The following is a 20,978-nucleotide window of genomic DNA, read 5'->3' as shown; positions in this document are numbered from 1 at the left end:
TATCAATGCCAAATGCGACCATGCAACGGATCGTATGATGCAGAATAAATTATTTCAAGTTGTCAGGTCGGGTGAAGCATCGCAGTGAGAGAGAGAGAGAGAGAGAGAGAGAGAGAGAGAGAGAGAAAGAGAGCCCGAGGAGGCATAGCAAAAACCCGACCTTTGGGACTCTCGGAGGGATCACCTTTCTCCCCGTCTTTCCCCAACGACTCTTCTGCTTGCAGATTCTTGTGCATGATCCAACTCCCCCATCACCTATATTAACTCCTCACGCCACCCGCAAGACCTCTCAATTCAGAGTTCAGACCGCCCTCGATCATCCAATCATGTCTCATTGGGCTCTCTCTCAGGTAGTCCCCGGCCCCGTTTTCAGATTCGTGTTTGTTTCCCGAGAAAATGAAAGAAAAATTGAGTCTTTGGTCGTTTCGTGATTACCCAAGTGCTAGATAGCAGATATTTGATTAGATATGTTGTTTTTGTAATTGGGTTTTGATTGTTTTGGTTGCTTGCAGGGTTCACTGACTGTTCCTGTTGCAAGTGATTTCTCCCTCAGAAGATCTGTGTTCAAGGTGTGATCTTTGTATTTTTGGTGGTGTTAATTTCGTAAAGTTGTGTTTGTTTTTATTCATTTATTATAGCTTAGCATTTCTCGGATTCTCCGCTCGAGCTTAGAAGCACTTTTGTTAGCATTACTTTGTGTGTCTTCAAGGATGGAGCGTCTAGAAGAAAAAGAAGTTGCCTTTTCGGTTTTTTAATTTCCGTTTTTCTTCTTTTTAGGATGTTATAATCTTAGCGGGCATTGTAACATAAATAGTTTTGTTTCAAAGTACAACCAAACAAATCGTAGCTATTAACTTTGAATGTGATGGTGATGGTCTCTTGTGTTGTTAGAAGCTGCCGTGGGCAGTGATTGTCAACAGTTGTGAATTTGAAGTTATGAGCTAAATTTAGTTTAATGATTTGTAATTGAGTTGAATGTTAAATTGTATTAAAAAGATTTACAAGCGTATGAATATCTTTGCGGTTGAAACAAATCTCTTTATGCTGATCTGATTAAGTTTAAACTGCGTCTTAGACTAATGTTTTAGGGTCTTAATATGATGGTTCAAGTTTACCTGATAACAGAGTACATATTTAACCTGCTATGTGTTTGTTCAGTTGATAACTTTCACTGAAACCGCTTGTAATTTTGCTGCAGGCACGAAGTGTTAACTTTAATGATAAATCATGGGCACCTATTTTACCCTTGGACTTGAAGACGAAGAATGGGCAGCTGAGAAATCAGCGCATTGTATGCATGTCGGTGCAACAAGCTAGTGCACCTAAAGTTAATGTAGCTCCTTTACAACTTGAGGATGCTAATGAGCCCCCATTAAATATATACAAGCCTAAGGAACCTTATACTGCAACCATTCTTTCTGTTGAGAGGATTGTCGGCCCAAAGGCTCCTGGTGAGACTTGCCATATTGTTATTGATCATGGTGGTAATGTGCCCTACTGGGAAGGGCAAAGTTATGGTGTAATTCCTCCTGTAAGTAACTTATATTTATGTTTTCATGAATATTTGCATGATTTTTGGCCTTTAAAGTTCACTCGGGTTGTCTTTTTTTTAACTAAATGATATACTCACGTTCATCTGTTTCATGCTCTGCCTATGGATACCCGCTGCAGTTATGATTTTAAAATTAAGAGGATTATGATACGGTTGTTTTCAGCCCCATTTGTTGTCTATCCTCTTCACTAAAGCCGCATAGTTTTATACAATGTTATTGGTTCCATCTTCACACTAAATTCCTCCTTTGTAGTACCTTATTGTGATTCACTTGCATAACAGGGTGAAAACCCAAAGAAACCTGGGGCTCCACACAATGTTCGTCTTTACTCAATTGCATCCTCAAGGTATGGAGACTATTTTGATGGCAAGACAACCAGTTTGTGTGTCCGCCGTGCTGTCTACTATGACCCTGAGACAGGAAAGGAGGATCCTTCCAAGAATGGTGTATGCAGCAACTTTTTATGCAACTCCAAACCTGGTGATAAAATTAAGATCACAGGTAAGAGCCTATTTTTTTAAAGAACATTTGGACTTTTTAAAATGAAATTTAGCCTGCGCAATAGTGCATAGCTCATGGCAATGAACTCATACTGCTCGGGGACTGTGCCCCTAGCTCATTTAGTTACCCCAGCCTGTTCTTCCCTTTTGTTATTTACCAAATGCCTGCCTTCTTCGGATTTCCAACATATATGAGTTCGATGTTCGTTTTAGTTCTTGCCTTGGCCGAGTCATTTTATGGATTTGACACTGTTGTGTAGTTAAGATGCACTCTTTATCAGTAGTTAATTGTACTTTAAATATTAATATGGCAGGGCCTGCTGGCAAGATCATGCTTTTGCCTGAAGACGACCCAAATGCCACCCACATTATGATCGCCACTGGCACTGGTGTTGCCCCATACAGAGGTTACCTTCGTCGCATGTTCATGGAATCTGTTCCCAAATTCAAGTTTGGCGGCCTTGCATGGCTATTCCTCGGTGTGGCCAACACTGATAGTCTCCTCTATGATGAAGAATTCACCAAGTATCTCAAAGACTACCCTGATAATTTCCGGTATGACATAGCACTTAGCAGAGAACAGAAGAACCAGAGAGGAGGGAAGATGTATGTTCAGGATAAAATTGAGGAGTATAGTGACGAGATCTTTAAGCTACTGGATAATGGGGCCCACATATACTTCTGCGGGCTCAAGGGTATGATGCCCGGGATTCAAGAGACCTTGAAGAGGGTTGCAGTTGAAAGAGGGGAAAGCTGGGAGGAGAAGCTTTCACAACTGAAAAAGAACAAGCAATGGCATGTGGAGGTCTACTGATAAGGCACTGTTTCTGAACTGATTTGTGTCTCTTTCTCGAGAAAATGTTGGAAGTCTCTTATGCTAGGTAAAGTTTTCTTCTTTCTTTGTTGTAAGTTGCCCATTTGACAGCTTTAGTTAAGGAACTTGAGTAACAATAGCATTCATCTGTAGCATTAGACAAAGAGCCAAGCCGTCATCTTGGCCGCACCAATTTGTGAAACCCTTTTTATTGTTGATTGATGTTTCATCTTATGATGCTGTTTACTACTTTAAGCATTTATATATGATCGATAGCTGCCCAATTGTCCTGTAAACTATCTCTGGAGTGAATCACGTTTGGATTAGGTGGTTCGAGCGATCAAGCATTGTGGTGTATAAATGCTTCCGATGTTCCTCAGCCCTTGATTGTTTGATTGCATTAGCCATTATCGAGGTTCTCTGTCCAACTACAGAAACGGAGAAACACTTTGATTGCCGAATGATTTTCATCATCTTTTACTTTTTATTTATTTATTTTTTTTTCAAACAAAAATTTTGTTAGATTAGATGTTAGACTGCGTAAAGCTGGAGCCTTGTGCACTGAGTACGACCTTTAGATGTTAGATTAGTACGAGGTTCGAACTTACGCTGTCATGCAAGGGCTCTACTTTTTTCCACCACTGTAGAAAGGGGCCATGTGGCTGTCCAACTGCACACAAAACATTGCACTCCCTGTATTTGGTCTCACCGCTCGCCCGCCCGGTCTCACCCCTTGCGGCTGGTGCCCTATGTAACGTTGTAAAGCTGGAACAGAAGAATCTCTCATGCTTTGTTTAAGCAATATTACGTAATAATCAGAAGGATCCTTCTGTCACATGTTTGGTGGTTGTCCTTTTGTCCTGTCAAAATGCCAATTGTCTCGTGATTGCAATAATAACTGAGATAACACAAGTACACTGGTTTACAGCGTCCTGGACACATGATACAACTTCAAGTGAATGAAAATCTACATATCTTTATATGATCGGTACGAAACTTTACGATAACAGTGTATTCGTGGCATATAATTCATAAGTTATGACTCCACTTATTAACGTTTGGCATGATTCATGAGGTGATTTGGAACTAGAAAGTGACCAAATTTTGGATTGACGCTTTCCCTTGAAAGTGCCAAACATTTCCAGTCCTCAACAATCTGGAGAGTGGGGTATAAATCTTGTAATATTCCCTTCCTAAAAAAGCTATTCTCTTATAAATGTTTGTCTCTCTGTCTTTTAGGTCGGTGTATTCGGTCGGATATTGTTATTCAAATTCATTTTTATTTCTCACATACGCGTCTCAATTTTCGATCGTTAAATTCAATGAATTAAAAAAAATAATGATAAAAAATTAATAAGAGTACGTAAAAAGTAAAAATAAATATGTGAAAACACGATTCTATTCGATTTTATGGATATTTTAATCTTTAACAAAAATCTAACGGTTAAAAAAATGAAGACCATGGTCGCATATTTCGATTACCAAACTTTGTGTTGTGAAGATCATAATCTTATCTAATCCTAAGTCACTCTAACCTTAGTGATGATGGTGCTTGGTGGTGTCAAAGTGCAAACCCACTCAGTTGATGCCTTATCTCTTGCTTCTGCCGGCCATGTCCGTTTGCCACATTCCGTGTTCAAAGGGCTAATGCAATTCATGTTATCATCCTGCATTACTAGTAAGGTTTCAATTTTAAGACTTGACTTGTAGAGCGTAATTCTAACACTCTATTTATCCTTCGCCAGCTAATTATGCAATCAATTATTGTCAAAAGAACTTTATGTGAAACGGTTTAAATTTTTATTATTTTTTCAATACAGATTGTATGTTTTATAACTTTGAAAGGATTTTAAGTTTGAATTAGTCATTTTTATTCATCATTGAAGGCGTTGCATTTTTTGCTCACCATCTTATTGTTTATTGTTGTATGAGTTTGGGTTTGATCTAATTTATGTATTACGTAAATCTCAAAATTTAAACTAAAATAACAATGATTAGTATGGTGATGAACATTACCAATACTTTAAGGTGGTGAGCGAAAATCTACTCGCTAAAAAGAGTCTAAAAACATTTTGGAGGAATGATAAGAGACTCTATCAAAAGTAAGGCTCTTCATGAACTTTCTGACACCTCATGATTTTTGTACAATATTTTATAATGTTGTCACATGAATTGACGTTGGAAGAATATTTCTTAGCATTTCTTATCATTTTGTGTGACGTGGCATTGCGATTGTGTCAATTGTCACGGTGTCATCTAAACATAAACTTTGTCAAGAAAGGCAACTCTCAGGTGGGAATTCATGTACATTTGCAAAAGTAGCATCGTGTACACACCACTACTTTTCAATGTTAATAAATGAATAATAAAATCAGGTTTAATATTAATACCTTTGACATTTTATTTGTTTAAAATAAGGGAGAAAGAAATAAATACGAAATTGCATGAAATTTAATTTAGAATGTCAAACATTTACAACAATTTCTAGAAAGGCAATAACTCAAAATTGGGATGACCCACCAGCTGAAATATCATTTGACAAAGGTAACAAAATTCCTTTTCATTACTAAATACGCATTACAGAATTAACCCATTACATCATAAGTAACTAATTGTCTAGATAGTTTCGAGCGCATGCAAGTGGCTTGTTATTGTGCATAGTATATTCTTCTTTAACGTACTACGTTCTAAATTCAAATTCTATTCATTTTTTTTAGTAGTTTAGGAGTAGCAATATTGTTTGTAAGTTAATAGAGTTAATTCTCCTTCGATTTCTTCCTCACTTATTACTTATCAAATTCGTTATTCACGAGGGTTGAACGTGATACCTACCACCTATAACTATACGGAGCAGTGGAGTTGAAGGGTCGTGACAAACCTTCAATCTACAAGTAGCTCAACCCTTATAGGGTTTTTTTTTTTTTTTTTTTTTTTTGTTTTTTTGTTTTGTGTGTGTGTGTGTGTGTGTGTGTGTTAATTAAGAATGAATATATACCTATGCATCCTAATATGGATTCCCATCAATTCCTCTCTCCCCTAACAACGAACTATTTAACCAAATCAAACTACTACGACTCTAAAAGAAAGAAATGAATACATGCCCAACTGCCAATTTGGGAGTTGGGAGCAGCAAAAGGAGTGTGGTAGTTATTCAAGGGAAGGCAATTAAACTGCCCATATCCTGAAATTAATAATTTTAATCTCAATCCATCCTTCCTGTCCTACCATTGTAATTCCTCCTCCTCTGACCTTACAATATAAAAACAAATAAATAAAATATTTTTCAACAAATAGAAAAACAAAAACGAAACTGAAAAAACAAAACCAAACAAAAACACAGTTGTTTCAACAATCCTCCTCCTCCTCCTCCTCTCTCTCTCTCTCTCTCTCTCTCTCTCTCTCCCCGTCTCTCTCTGTTGCTGGTTATTTCTCTGAAGAATCAATCATTCTATAAAGGGCATTTCCCATTTCTTCAATCCACTGGTAAATTTGATATCTTTCTCCATAATTTTATATTTGTCAGGTTAGTTCTTCATTTCTTTGGATGATTGGTTTATATCATTTTCTCTTTATCTGGTTTCTATGTGATACGTTGGATTGATTTGGAGCCTCTGATTTGGACCAATTTTCCACCTTTAGTTGCATGTTCTATTACTTTTGAATTGATCCCATCATTTATGATTATTAATTAATTATCCCTTAATTGTTGATTTGGGTTTTGTTTCTTGTAATCATTGATTTCATTTCGTTGCGTGTGATTGGAGCTTTCATCATTTGGACACGAAAAAATCAACAAAAAAAAAAAAAAAATCACGTATTTTGTCCATTTATGGGGTTTTTGTAGCCAAGTCAAATAGTATTTTTGTTCATTAGTTTTTCTCTGAATTTGATGTGGATGTTTGGATTATCGGACTGCCTTCAACTTCGAATGATGTCAAAAATCCGTCAACGAGTAGTGCATGTTCGCAGTGTTATTGGGAATTTCATTGTTTTCAAACTGATTTTTGCTCACAGATATGGGGCAATTTGCTTGATATGAGCTCTACAGGATTAGCTTGTCTGCGTACTTTATGCTAAAGAAGTTCAAATTTTGAGGCTTTCGATTCGGTGTGGTTGTTTCGTTTCTGGAACGTTTTTGCTCAGGTTGGTTGTTTTACTTTTCCTTTTTCAGGTCACTGTCCTGATTACTTGAAAATAACCGGCATCACTCGTTTCATGATCGTAAGTTATTAGCGGAGCAATGAATCACCGTCCTATGGAGCTTGGGAGGCCTGCCTCAGGTATGCTTGTAAAACTCAAATCAAAAAGGAAAAATACAATATGAATAGGGTCTTATAACTTGAATTTTTTTAGATATTATGCATTATGCACCGTATTTACATGTAATATTCGGGTAAGAAAAGGAAAAAGGAAGGAAGGTTTGGTTCTACATACTTTCTGTTGCGTGTGTACTATACACTGGACTGTACAACTTTTCTTATTGTGGTTTCTTGAACTAAATCTGTACATGTTTGGCATAAAAAGAAAGTGTCCTTTATGTTTATTGCTTTAATCTAGAAACTGAATGACTTGCACTTTTCAATGCAGGTAAAAAAAGATTAAAAGATTTATTGATCCAAAAAGATAATCGCAATTGTGCTGATTGTGGTGCAACAGATCCTAAATGGGCGTAAGTTTTTTCCCCTTGATACCGACATTGTGTCAGTGTTTGTATAAGCACCAAGTCAATTATTGCACTGTTTGAGACATGCTTGGTTCGTAAGTAAGCTTCAGAGCTCAACGATGAGCGTGTCGTGAAAAGCTATTAGTTGACATCCCAAATTTGGATACACATGTTTCAGGACAATTGAAAATAAATGTACATTAGGACAGTTTACTTTCATTCCTATATCCTTCTGATTTGTAAGATATTTTGTTCGTAACTGCATTTGCAGGTCAGCAAACATTGGAGTTTTTATATGCTTAAAATGTTGTGGTGTGCACAGGAGTCTTGGTACTCATATATCAAAGGTAACCGCTCCTGATTGCTGGATGCCTCTAATTTAATTTTTTAATGGAAACAATTTGCTAGTTGAAAACATGACAGATGACTAGTTAGGGACACTCATGCTTCGGAGTTTTGTTTGCAGGATTGTAATATAACTAAATTTATACAGAAAAAAAAAAAACAGAAGCATGATTGTTTTTAACGACACAAAATCTACTGACCAAAAGTAAATTTGTAACTCGAAGAACGAAATAACTGATTGATCCCAATCTGCTTTCATCAAGGAAGTTCATTTGATTTTTTACTTGAACTTTCATCCTTGGTTGTTTGAGTTGGACCGCAAGGAAACTGGGGAAGTTTATTTCAGTTCTTTTACCAAAAAAAATCTCTCTTTTGGGTTGTCTTCTTCTTTTGTTTTTAGGATGTCAGGCACAGTAGAACTATTCCAGGCTTGCTCGGCAATCTGTCAAATGTTGCTTAATTGATTGATATTCATTATTATTTTGTTTTCTCTATATTCAGATGTGATGTCCCCAGTCGTATGCATTATTATAATTGTATATTTGTCTTAAACAACATGAATTTGAAATGTTCAGGTTTTGTCAGTGACCCTGGATGAATGGTCTGATGATGAAATTGATGCAATGATAGAAGTTGGAGGAAACTCTTCTGCAAATTCAATTTACGAGGCTTTTATTCCTGTGGGAGTTTCAAAGCCTGGACCAGATGCCGGTCATGAGGAACGTTCAAAATTCATCCGGTTAGTTATGATATAGAATTCTAGAATCTACCACGGAGCAGATTCAATTGTTGGGTTATTTTTCAGATTTTTAAAGTAGTCACATATTTATGCAGGTCAAAGTATGAGCTTCAAGATTTTCTGAAACCTAGCTTGCGAATTAACTCAGGTCCTTCTAGAAAGAACACTCTCCAGAGCACTCTCCAATCAAATAGTTTTTCTAGAAAGATTATCGATAGTTTCCGTTCAAATTCTTCACAGAAATCGGTAAATATTGTCACACCTTATGTCTGCCTTTCAATTATGTAGTTTGAGTATTAAAGTAAAAGTTGATATACTTTTGGGAGGGTGGAATATAACTTTGTTCCATACTTGACATGTGCAGCAGGAAGGCATGGTAGAATTTATTGGTTTATTGAAGGTAAAGGTGATTAGAGGCACAAATTTAGCTATTCGAGATATGATGACAAGCGATCCTTATGTCATCCTGACTCTTGGGCAGCAGGTTAATAATTCTTTCACTTTTCTTTTTTTCCTTGGTACTGAAACTTCAGAATCTGCGTGACATGCAGAAGCATGTAGAATTTATGAGATCCCTTTACTTCCTATCTCCTGGTTACTTTCTCTTTCCATGTCAAAGTCAAACATCCAAAATATCCCCAGGAGAGAGATTAGAGAGAGAAAAACAGGGTTTGAAGGGACGAAAAGGGGGGATGGGGGAGAGGGAGAAAGTTCATCTTTACTTGGTTTTTGCATATAACAAGGAACATGGGGGTAAAACTTTCAAAGAACAAGGTTGTTGACACATGCTAACGGGCTAGATTTGATTAAACGTATTAGACCATTTATAGATTGCGAACCAATATGTTAATAATAATATAATTTCAATTTCAATTCACTTGAGACTGACATTTCTTTATTTGATATAATGTAGACTCTTCGGACAACTGTAATAAAGAGTAACTTGAATCCTGTCTGGAATGAGGAACTCATGCTGTCTGTACCTGAGCAATTTGGACCTTTGCAGTTGGTACGTATATCTATACCTCTTTTCCTCTTCATCTTTGCACATAATTCATTTGTTATTCGATAAGAGATTATTATTATACTTGATAGATAAGGAAACACCCTTTTCTTTTAAAGAAAAACTAATGAAAAGGGCTTGAAAACTTTGAGTTTTAATCAAAAGGACAAAAAGGTGTTGTAAGTGAATAGTATCAGGAGTGACTTTTTAGAGTAAAAATATCATTTTCGTTAAAAGTGAACAGTACCGGAAGTGTTTCGTTAAAACTTTCTTTTTTTTTAATCACATTTTGACACCCATTTTGTAGGGCCCACTTCGTAATGTATTTATCCGGTTCGGATCGTTGAAATACATTACGAAGTGGACCCTATAAAGTGGGTGTCAAAATGTGTGTCAAAAAGCGTGTGCCCACCCATCCTAACCCTAATACGAAGTGGGCCGTACTCACCGGAAGCAGTCACGTCAGCCTCCCGCTATTCCTATGTTAAATGTCATAACAAAATTTGTTTTGATGATAAGGAAAACTTTGATGATGCAATCTGACTGTTCCGAAAGGTTTTACCTTTTATCCTTTTTCACTTGTAGATTATGGTATACATGGATAGCAGATTAGCCTGTCTCTGGTCTAATCAGAAGCCTTTATGTATTACTTGGGAAGTATGTTATCGAATCGTTCTGCTTGTCACATTGCAGCAGGTGTTTGATTATGACACGTTCTCGGCTGATGACATAATGGGAGAAGCAGAGGTTGATCTTCAGCCTTTGATAACATCTGCAATGGCGTTCGGGGATGCAGGAATGTTTGGCAACATGCAAATCGGAAAATGGCTGAAGTCGAATGACAATGCCCTCATAGACGATAGCACAGTTAATATTGTCGACGGGAAGGTAAAACAGGAGCTGTCTCTCAAGCTGCAGAATGTTGAGTGTGGAGAATTAGATTTAGAACTAGAGTGGATGCCCCTTGAGCAATAGGTAAATAATTCAATTATTTTTTGTTCATCGTATTCAATAAAAACCTGTCGTTTTTGGTTGAGTTATGTATATTGTTGTATGAAGACTTAGAAAGAGACTCTAAGAAAAGACAGGGAGTGTTTGAGGCTAACGAAAGACTTGGCGCAAAACCGAGTGTAGTGGTGTTCTAGGATTCATACAGCCAACCTCACTTAATGGGATAAAGTTTTGTTGTTGTTGTTGTATGTATATTTTGTATGGAATGGCACCATACACTAATCTCCATCTTGTGTACTTGCTCATAGAAATTCGGTTGTCACTCCAGTTAATGAATTGCCGTTTGATTGGGAAAAATTAGATCATAAGTCCCTTAGTCACAATGGTTTTGCTTATTTCCATTGGAATCTTCTAGTTCTAGAAAAGAAGTTGACCTGGTTGAGATGAAATAAAAGGGAAGAGTAACCCTAACCATATGTTTACTTGGAACGGGAAAAGTCATGAATCGAGGGAAGAGTAACCCTAACCATTTTATTATTTTATATGTCGGTAAAAACGAGAAGTTGAACAAAATTTTTGATTTGAAAAATTGAAATTGCTCTATTCAACCATTGAGAAAGTAAGTATTACTAGACTAAGAGTTAATTAACAAGAAGAGAAATATTACTAAACTGAATCCGATTCTAAGAGCTAATTAACAAGAAGAGAAATATTACTAAACTGAATCCGATTCTTGTTCAAAGATCCGACGCAAGTAACCGTGTTCTTTATCATCATCTTCACTTAGATTGTCGATGATGCCGTGACCCACAAGCTAACCCAAAGTCAACCATGTGCTGTGAGCTGGACTAAAAGCCCAGCAACCGACAATTAATTTTAACAGGAGGATTCTCATCTGATCATCTTTGTGAGAATCTTGAAATCTTTCAATTGCATTCGTTTATCGTACATCGTGCAGTAAACCTCTTTCTTAATTTTACTCCATTTTTGGCATTCCTTTGTGACAAGTTAGTCCTAACATACCACGAGGATGCTTACTTATTCCTTCATAGATCTCACATAATAAAAGCTATATCGATACATTACCAACCTACATCTAACAATAACACTTAAATCTTGAAATAGTATGAAATAATATTTATCTGAGCAGTCCATAAAATTAACGGTTTAGATTTTTCATATAAAGATTTAATGGATTATTGCCCATTTAGATCATGCATAAAACGCGCACGGTATCATTAAGTGAGGCTATAGCCGGAATCTAAATTAAAAGCAACTCTAAGGCAAATTAACAAGGATCAAACAAAAAAAAAAATTGGACATCTGCATCCTCTATCGCATATGATCTAACTCTTAAGTTTATTTACACGAAAAAATAAAAATTAAAGAGTAGAAATCCAAAGAAGCATCAGGAGTCCTTTGAGACTGCTTATAAAATAGCTGAAAGTGTTTTTGATGAAAATATTTTTAGATCTAATCTTTAATCAAAATGCAAGCAAAAAAAGCATTTGAAGAAAGCATTTCGACTTAGTGTTTTTGCAATCTAAAAATATTTTCTTTAAAAACGCATTCAGTCATTTAAAAGCGGCTCCAAACTTATGTGCCCTTAGTTATTACTTAATGTAATTACCTCAAGATGACGGTGACTCTGACGGTAAAGATTTATGCTTTCGGTACTTTAGGACGTAAACAATAGCGGAGGCCACAAATAGCGCGACACCTGCAATCCCACAGAGCAAGCTCACCACCAGCAACACGTCCTCCACGTGATCTCTACGCCTCCCGCCGTCACGTGCCACCACGCCCTTCCACCACGACGCGTCGGCGTCGCTCGAGTTCATCGCCTTTGGCTTCGGCAGTGCCGCGTCCCCCGCCGCCGGAGAATTTTCTCCTCCTCCCCCGCCGAAGAACGACTTCTCATCTGTCGGCGCCTTCGCGCTTGCCGGCCCCGGGTCCTGGTACACGAGGCCGTGATCAGACGGACGCAGCTCCCGCCCGTCAGATTCCATCGCCACCGCCATCAGAAACACCGCTATCGCTGCTACTCCAACTTGGATGAAAAACGCCATTTCTCTCCCTCTCTGCTCCTGCCTCTTCCTCTCGGAGGGCTCAGGTCCACCAACGGCGTCGTTTTATATGATTTTTTTTCCTTTTTTTGTCTGGATTCGGAAAACTGTGTCCTGGTTGTCGTTTGTCGGAGACCAGTGACGAATGAGCAGTGGCTGCTCTCTCTCTGTCCACTGTATTGCAATATAGAATTCACAGAAGTCTATATAAGGACTTCAGTTGATTCAACGGTCGTCGTTTGCTTTATTGTACCGTTCTATTATCCATTCATAATAATTCCTCACACACCAACCTAAATCACTAGAAGTTTTTTCATTTTGTCGGAAAAAAGACTGATATATCAAATGTTATTATACAAGGAGTAGTGATGTTCATATTATGTTTTTGTACTATATTTTTATAACACCTTAAATGATATTTGATGTAAACAGCTACATCATTCAAATTAATTAGGTTTTTAAATTTAGTTAAACATGGTATGAAAATGATGAATTCATGGTTTTATGTCTAATGAAAAATTTGCAAAACCCAAGGAAATGAAGGTGAAATACTCCTCGTAAGCCACAATCATCATTTAATTAACTAATTTTTCTTAATTATTAGTTTATTAAATAATGAACTAAATTTAAAAATCTGATTAATTCAAATGATGTGGCTGTCCACATCAAATGCCACTTAAGATGGTATGAAAATATGATACAAAAACACGGTATGAATAACATGACTCGTATATAAGTGGATATTTTTTTTATAGGTTATTAATTTTTTAACATAAATATCTCATCACTTGTACAATAACAAAAGGTTTATCACCAATGTTCCAGACACATTGGAATCTCTCCTAACATGCACTCTTTTACACCCTGTAATAATAGAAGAAGGAAAAAAAAAAGAACATGATTTCATTGGAACAAATTGTATTTGATGGGAAATCTTGTTCTTAGTCACTTTTTGTGGTTGGTATTGGATTGGATAGCTCGTTAGACACCAAAAACACTTGATCAGATTGTTGACCACGTCGTTCATAGTCTCACAAAAGCTTGGGTTGCTTTACATCTCACCGAATCTCACACAACAACGTTTGTGGTAGGAGATACCTTAATTAGTGCTCTATCGATTTCTTCACCTAGACTCACATTATGTTGGAGGAAGAAATAGAAGTGAACTACCAAGTTTTGTCCAAGTTGAACTCAAGAATGAACTAGTCATGAATGAAATTATCACTCCCGATTCCCACCAATGTTAGGATATCAAGTTATCAACATCTTATAAAAAACTTGAATAATTTAAAAATTTAGCCTTTCATTGCTCTAACGTAGCTTGAATCTTTTGAGTTATCAAATCCAATCCAAGAAACCATCCATAATGATCATGTAATATGTGTGACATAAAAAAAAAAAGATGGCCGGGTGAAGCTTTTGCTTTGTATTTTTGTAAAGCTTGATAAAGAATAGTCATGGTTCATCCGTGATGCCAAAAGTAGCTTAGTTTGTCATATTTTACTTTATTGTATTATAAACAGAAAATTATATTTTTATTATCTATTTGTACAATCTTTCTGATAGAGATAGGACATACATGTTGATGAACCCTACCTTTATTAGAGAGATAATACAAATGATAATACAAATAGATTGTAAGTGTAACACTACTTGACTGGAAATGACTTAAATTGGAAGCATCATTTAGGAGCTTAACTTTTTTGATTTATTTTTAACATGGGCTTAACTTTGGGTCTAAGTTGCTTCTGCTTCATTCTTTCTCTTTTCTTCTTTAACTTCGATGACAAAGAAGAAAAAGAAGGAGCATCAAAATTTAACTGTAGACATTGACGGCGATAAGTAACCTTTGAACAAAATGCACATGAGATTTTTAAGCTGAGAAGAACTATCATGCATATGAAATTTTCTCAGCACTCGATTTTTAACCTAATCATGTAATGTCGTGTGAGAAAGATAAAACAATTGACCATCAAACATGATACACGACAATAAGTGATTGATTTAAGATAGAGAATTGTTATTAGCACTCCAAAAATCTCATTTGGCATTTCAAACTTTCTACAATTAGAAAGAAAAATACACTTATAAGAAGTGTAAAATGAGATTTTTGAAATGTTAATATCAGTTCCCTTAAGATATTATCAACATAATATCTTAGCTGGTGGGAGTTTTTCGCGATTTAGCTATTATATACTTTTAGGGTGCGTTTGTTGCACCGGACTGTCTCGGACTGGACTAGCTGCAGGGACTAAGTTGGATTGGCTTAGACTAGACTAAGCTAGACTAACTTAGTGAAGCGTTTGGTGCAGTGTCGGACTAAGAAGCAGGATAATTAATAAATTCTAATATTATATTAATTTATCTATATCTCTTTTAATATTTTATTCTTACTTCTCTCATTTTTTTCCTTCTTTTTTCTGAAAGCTCTTCATCTTCTTCGAAACCCAATTCTTTTTTCTGAAAGCTCTGAAAGCTCTTCCTCTTCTTCGAAACCCAATTCTTTTTTCTGAAAGCTCTTCCTCTTCTTCGAAACCCAGTTCCATACTTTGAGATCAAATCAAAACCAACTTCCTACAATTACATATCAGAGGAATCGGACGACGGCAAGAGCGGGACCTTCCTCAAAGGTTTGCAGCACATTGTTGGAGCTCTATGCAGCTGCAATTTGGTTGGGCCGCCGAGAATATGCCAGTACTTCATCCAGGGCCTTCGCCTCGTCGACCTCGAGTACCTCCGCCGCACCGGCAACTTCCTCCCCCCACCCAACGCCTCCGAGTCCTGCTGGGTGCCTCCGCCTGCAACTAGTCTCTCGAAAATGGATCGCCCTGCGCCCTCTGCACCACCAGAATAACCTGGCAGAGCTTGCTCTTGACCTGCGAGTCCGTCGGAAACGTCTCCACCTGCGCGGCGTACCCGTCTTGGTGTGGTGCTGTGATCTCGTTGGAGAGAGGGCGCAACGCAGACGAAGCAAAGTCTTCGCAAAGGGAGGACGCCAAGCTACACAAAGGAGACGAAGCAGGTCTTAGCAGTCCCGTGGTTTTCGGGGGGTTTCACTAAGACGACCTAGTGAGGGAGATAGTCCACACGAGTCCGGGCTAGTCTCATTTAAGTTAGTCCCCAAGCTTACCAAACATGGGACAATAATCCTAGCCAGTCCAATCCCACTTAAGAAGGTGAAACAAACGCCCCCTTAAGAAATAGCATACATCTATGCATTTCTTTTTTACATTTACTATTGCTAGTCTTGGTGTCGATCTTTAGTCATGGGCCAAAGTTCTTTTAGTCTGCACCCAAACGTAATGCTTATGCTTGCAATTTTTTTTAATTTTTAAAAAGGGACCATTTGATAGTTTTGTTACGGCAGCCTATCTTATAGGACCGGAAAAACTCATAGAGACATTTCAGCATTTCTTTGGCCATCATTGTGGGATTCACCAGTTCTAGAACTCAAACCCAAAACATATAATGTGAAATACGAGTCTAATATTCGTCTCTAACTACTAAATAATTCTATGATGGTTTATGCTTATGTTTGTAGTAAGTGAGATATCTTATGTGTGTGTTTATATATATATATGAAGTCGTTGGTCGTGACATGTGTATGTCCACGTGTTCGAACAAGATAAGATAACTTGAAAATCCAGTCGTCCAATGGATGTCTGTTCTGAGCACTCTCTCTCCCCCTGCTCTTTCTTTCAAACGAAACACTAAGATCATCTCCAATCGAAAGGTCCAGAGGGCTCGTGGGCCCTATGAATCTGAAAGGGCCAAAGGGTTGGCCCCATGCAGCCAGTCGGGGGCTGGCCAGAAATTCCAGCAATCCTGTCGGATATAACCGACAAGAATATATTTAATATAAATATATTCATGTCGGTTATATCCGACATGAATGCTTAAACAAAAATTTGAATCCAACGGCTAGCTGATGCCAGTTACCATTGGATTCAAATTTTTGGGCCTTTCTTTTTTTTTTTTTTAATTTTTTTTAATTTTTATTTTAATTCTTAAAAATTAATTTTTTTTTTTTAATATAAATACCTAAACCATTCATTCACCATTCCTCACAAAATGAATATTAAATTTAAGTTTTTGTAGTTTTTAAATTTAAGTTAATGTTGTTTTTAAATTTAATTTGTAGTTTTTAAATTTAATTTGTTGTTTTTAAATTTAAGTTGTAGTTTTTAAATATAAGTTGTAGTTTTTAAATTTAAGTTGTTGTTTTTAAATTTAAGTTGTTGTAGTTTTTAAATTTAAATAATAAATTGTGTTTGGCCCTATGGCTCTTTGGCCCTCGGTTAGATACGATTTTTTGTAACAGGGCTAAAACGAGCTCTATGGCCCTTTGGCTCTCGGTTGGAGATGGAGACAAATATGACATTGTACTGTTCATTAAAATATTAATATCTTGGAGGATCAGAAGGCTAAAACGAGCCATCTAACCAATCCTCAGTTGGAGATGGCCTAAGAGCTCGGTGGAGCACCTGCAGTTGCAAATAGCTTCACAAAAATAACAAGACTTTTAGTAAATTTCTAGTTTACTCCCCATAGAAATGGGTAATTCCTCAGAGGCCCACATTTGCCAATGCCTGACCCTCCTATCTACTCTCCGGCGCAATTCCGCGGTCACAATCACCGGCAACCGGCAAAAGACCGGCGAGGAATTCGTGGGTGGTGTCATGTATCTGGCCCAAGGCCTGCTCCAACTCGGCCTATGTTCCGGCGACGTCGTTTCCATTGCTGCCTTCAACAGGTGCCGCTTCACGTGTACAATGCTTTTCAAAGACTCAATAAACTAAGGACTTGTTGAGGATTTCTTCCAAATGAATAGCTTCTGCCCATAATTTTACTAAAAGCGTAACAAATTACTATGAATTCATAAGGTCTGTTTGGTATCCTATTTGAAATTTTTTATCACTTCTCAAAACATTTCTTGAAAACAATTTTCTGCAAGATTCAAAAACTTGATTGATTTGTGATTTAAAAATTTTAAATCTTACGACTTAAACTAGACAAAAAATCTATGAAGAGAAGATCACAAGAGAGGAAGAAAGATGAGAGATAATTGAAGAAAAGAGAAAGAAGAGAGAGGATCGGAAGAGATAGATAGAAAGAGGAGTGAGAAAAAAAACTCAAAGAATGAAGAGAGTGAATTGAAAAAAAGACGAAAAAGGTAAAAAAAAAAAAAAAAAAAGAGAGAGAAAGAAGAAAATAGAGAGATAGATTTGGAGTGAGAGGGGAGGAGGAAGAGAAAAAAAAAGAGTGAGTTTAAGTTTAAAAACTCAATTTTTATGTTTTTAGAGAATAGACTAGATTTTTTAATTAGTCTTGAGTTCAATTTTTTACAATAGTCCTACCAAACAAGTTTTTAAGGCCTAAAACTTGAAAATTATTTTTGAGTTTAAAAAGTTGGGTTCAAGTAGAGTACTAAACAGGCCCTAAGTTTCCTGAAAAAGCACTTTTGCTCATAACTTTGCTAGAAGCATAACAAAAATTTTCACTAGAATTTATCAAGTTTCCTGAAAAAGCACTTCTAGTCGTAACTCTACTGAAGCGTAACAATTTTTTAATTAGAATTCTTAGGTTTCTTTAAAAAACACTTATGCTCATAACGCTACTAGAAGCGTAACAAATTTTGTTTTTTTTTTTTTTTACTAATATCCAAATGTCTACTAACAACACTACTGGAAGTGTAACAATTTTATTTTACTAACATTCAAATGCTTCCTAAAAAAGCACTTCCAAGCATAACTTTACTAGAAGCATAGCAAATTTTTTTTCTTAACGACCATATGCTTCTTGAAAAAGCACTTGCACTCATAATGTTACTAAATTGATGCTTCCAAAGAAAGCACAAAAAAGTGCTTTTAAAATCTATGAACTCTTTTTTGTTATTTCTACCTATGATGTCGTAAGCACTTAGATTATCTGAAAGAACTTTTAGCCATTCTAAACCATGGATAAGTACTAATATTTGGTTGTTTATGATTAATGAATTGTATTTGGAGTGGTTACTAGCCATTGCATATGTTGGTGCCATAGCTGCTCCTCTTAATTACCGATGGGTACGTAAGTAAACTTTGAAACCATACTTTTGTCAATTACTTTTCTGTAACCAAATCTGACCCAACATTTGTTTAATTTGTGCTTTCACCCCATGCAGAGCTACGAAGAAGCACTTTTGGCAATGGAAGTAATGAGGCCAGCAATGTTGGTGACGGATGATAGCTGCATCCCTTGGTACTCAAAGCTTCAACTTCACGATGTACCTTCTCTGAGGTGGCATGTTTCGTTGGATTCGCCTTCCTCGGATGTCTTAAGGGCTTCGAGTAATCGTTACATTCAGAAAATTGTAGCAAAAACCAATTGGTTTAACGTGTTATGTTAATCTGCATTCTTCATTTGGCCAGTGTTAACTACTGAATCGATTAAAAAGAATTCCGTTGGGGCCGCGCTGACGTTGAATTACTCCTGGGCACCTGAGGGGGCTGTGATTATATGCTTCACTTCTGGTATGATCACTACTCTCTGTTTATTTGTCCTCAAAAGATTCTGAATATATTTGTTCTTGTTACGTAGGAACCTCTGGGAGGCCAAAGGGAGTTACCCTAAGTCACTCGGCTTTTATCATACAGTCCCTAGCGAAAATTGCCGTTGTTGGCTACGGTGAGGATGATGTATGCATGTCTTCTTCTTGTAGTTTGCGTCGCGAACGCTCAAATTAGATTTTCACACGAAAGCTAGGGTTGAACGAGATTCAACTCGTGAAATTGAACGAGTTCATAACATTTAATGGTGTGGATATTTGTGAGTTTATTTGCATACTGCTCCGCTGTGCCACATTGGTGGTTTGTCATCTGCCCTGGCAATGCTGATGGTGGGAGTGTGCCATGTCTTGATGCCCAAGTTTGAGGCTAAATCCGCCCTCGAATCCAAGAGCAACATAGCGTTACTTCTCTGATCACCGTTCCGGCAATGATGGCCGATTTGGTTTCTAGATTCAGGTAAATGACGACCCTTTTTCCATATCAGACTTATGAAAGAACGAATTTTTCTGTCTTTCATACACAGTGCACGCATGAGTCTTGAACCGTTGTTTTTCGAAGTTCATGTTCCGTAATCTGTAAGGGAGAAGGAAACATGGAAAGGGATGGATAGTGTGAAGAAGGTATTAAATGGAGGTGGAGGCTTGTCAATAGCTGACCAAAGCTGCCATTACATTGTTCCCACAAGCTAAGCTTCTCTCAGCTTATGGTAATAAGCTCTCTTTATCCCAGCAGATTCCTTCGTTCATATATTTAGTGCTCATTTGGCGCCTAGGATTGAATTTGATTGGATAACTCAGGAATGACGCAGACATGCTCGTCGTTAACCTTCATGACTCTGTACGAACCAACTGCTGACACCGCCGGCCAGCCGCTAAAAATGGTTCAACAAGGAAGAGGTGTTTGTGTTGGGAAGCCTGCTCCTCACTGTTGGAGTTTGTGGCCAAGTGGACTATCCTCCAAAATACCTTTCGGCTAAAGAAAGAAAACATCTTTCGTTGTTTTGGGGAGAAAAAAAGGGAAAAGCAAGGAGGAAAAAAGGGAAAAGCAAGGAGGAAAAAAGGGGTTGTTTTTTATTTAAATGCCTTGCCAAAGGAGAAGGAACGGATGAAGAAGAAAAAAAGCATCCAAAGAGATGGTGAGAGCATTTGGCTCTACCATGGGTACGGGTGAGAAAAATCAAGAGAGCTAGAGTGAAAGATCTCTTGTGAAAGAACTCTTGGGGTAGAGTGAGGCTCTTGGGAAAATTCTGTGAGTGGGTGTACAAGGGATATGGGATTGGGTTATGTTGATTTAACTCATGTGTAACTTGTACTGTTTTTCTCATAGTGAAGAGCAATATCTCTCCGAGGACGTAGGCAGGTTTTTGCCGAACCTCGTAAATTTCTCTGTGTCTTTATTTCTTGTATTTTATTTTGTTCAACTGTGTGTGATTTTGGTGAGGTTGTAATCTGAATCTCGGTTCCGCACTATCGAACGGGCCAAGGCACAACACTCACGTAGAACTGAAGATCTCAGTCGACGGCTCTTCTCGTGTGGGGAGGATCTTAACTAGAGGCCAGCATGTGATGCTCAGATATTGGCATGGAAGTCCACCAAATGCGTCAGTCTCCGGTGACGAAGTATGGTTTGACACCGGTGACATTGGATCCATTGATGACTCAGGTAATGTGTGGCTAATCGGACGAGCAAATGGTCGGATCAAGAGTGGAGGGGAGAACATTTACCCTGAAGAAGTACGTGAGTTTTCAATGTTACATAACCGGCGCATACAATCTAAATGTTTTTGTTGCGGATTT

General features: G+C 37.4%; 3 protein-coding genes across 10 annotated transcripts; 2 read left to right on the top strand and 1 right to left on the bottom strand.

The window, feature by feature from the left end:
* Positions 1 to 3,101, top strand: LOC103952374 (ferredoxin--NADP reductase, root isozyme, chloroplastic). The gene is made up of 5 exons (XM_009363954.3): positions 1 to 350; positions 513 to 569; positions 1,199 to 1,531; positions 1,835 to 2,054; positions 2,368 to 3,101. The coding sequence occupies exons 1-5, from the start codon at positions 327 to 329 to the stop codon at positions 2,865 to 2,867; spliced, it is 1,134 nt and encodes a 377-aa protein (XP_009362229.1). The 5' UTR covers positions 1 to 326; the 3' UTR covers positions 2,868 to 3,101.
* Positions 3,102 to 5,990: 2,889 nt separating this feature from the next.
* On the top strand, positions 5,991 to 10,653 carry LOC103952375 (probable ADP-ribosylation factor GTPase-activating protein AGD13). Of its 8 annotated transcripts, XM_048582148.1 has the most exons (10): positions 6,001 to 6,350; positions 6,882 to 7,010; positions 7,094 to 7,147; positions 7,455 to 7,536; positions 7,802 to 7,877; positions 8,451 to 8,614; positions 8,710 to 8,860; positions 8,979 to 9,098; positions 9,528 to 9,623; positions 10,203 to 10,653. In XM_048582148.1, the coding sequence occupies exons 3-10, from the start codon at positions 7,108 to 7,110 to the stop codon at positions 10,590 to 10,592; spliced, it is 1,119 nt and encodes a 372-aa protein (XP_048438105.1). In that variant the 5' UTR covers positions 6,001 to 6,350; positions 6,882 to 7,010; positions 7,094 to 7,107; the 3' UTR covers positions 10,593 to 10,653. The 8 variants fall into 8 exon arrangements, with proteins under 8 accessions (XP_048438107.1, XP_048438105.1, XP_048438104.1 ...); XM_048582150.1 differs by lacking the exon at positions 6,882 to 7,010 and having other exon boundaries at positions 5,991 to 6,350; positions 7,025 to 7,147; positions 8,982 to 9,098; XM_048582147.1 differs by lacking the exon at positions 6,882 to 7,010 and having other exon boundaries at positions 6,002 to 6,350; positions 7,039 to 7,147.
* A 1,546-nt stretch (positions 10,654 to 12,199) lies between these two features.
* Positions 12,200 to 12,637, bottom strand: LOC103952376. The gene has a single exon (XM_009363961.3). It carries the CDS (start codon positions 12,635 to 12,637, stop codon positions 12,200 to 12,202), a length of 438 nt encoding a protein of 145 aa, XP_009362236.2.
* Positions 12,638 to 20,978: the final 8,341 nt, after the last annotated feature.

The sequence above is a fragment of a genome, unplaced genomic scaffold (assembly GCF_019419815.1).
Source record: "Pyrus x bretschneideri cultivar Hongxiangsu unplaced genomic scaffold, Pyrus_bretschneideri_v1 Contig19, whole genome shotgun sequence".
NCBI classification, from domain to species: domain Eukaryota; kingdom Viridiplantae; phylum Streptophyta; class Magnoliopsida; order Rosales; family Rosaceae; genus Pyrus; species Pyrus x bretschneideri.
Note: the sequence above shows the minus strand (reverse complement) of the source record. Positions and strands in the feature narration are given on the sequence as shown.

Bases quoted from the DNA above. Each gene is read 5' to 3' on its own strand.
- LOC103952375 (XM_048582148.1), top strand. From the start codon at position 7,108: ATGAATCACCGTCCTATGGAGCTTGGGAGGCCTGCCTCAG. The intron at 8,861-8,978 runs GTAAATATTGTC...TGACATGTGCAG, and splicing joins CAAATTCTTCACAGAAATCG to CAGGAAGGCATGGTAGAATT. The intron at 9,624-10,202 runs GTACGTATATCT...TTTCACTTGTAG, and splicing joins AATTTGGACCTTTGCAGTTG to ATTATGGTATACATGGATAG.
- LOC103952374 (XM_009363954.3), top strand. From the start codon at position 327: ATGTCTCATTGGGCTCTCTCTCAG. The intron at 351-512 runs GTAGTCCCCGGC...GGTTGCTTGCAG, and splicing joins CTCATTGGGCTCTCTCTCAG to GGTTCACTGACTGTTCCTGT. The intron at 1,532-1,834 runs GTAAGTAACTTA...CTTGCATAACAG, and splicing joins GTTATGGTGTAATTCCTCCT to GGTGAAAACCCAAAGAAACC.
- LOC103952376 (XM_009363961.3), bottom strand. From the start codon at position 12,637: ATGGCGTTTTTCATCCAAGTTGGAGTAGCAGCGATAGCGGTGTTTCTG.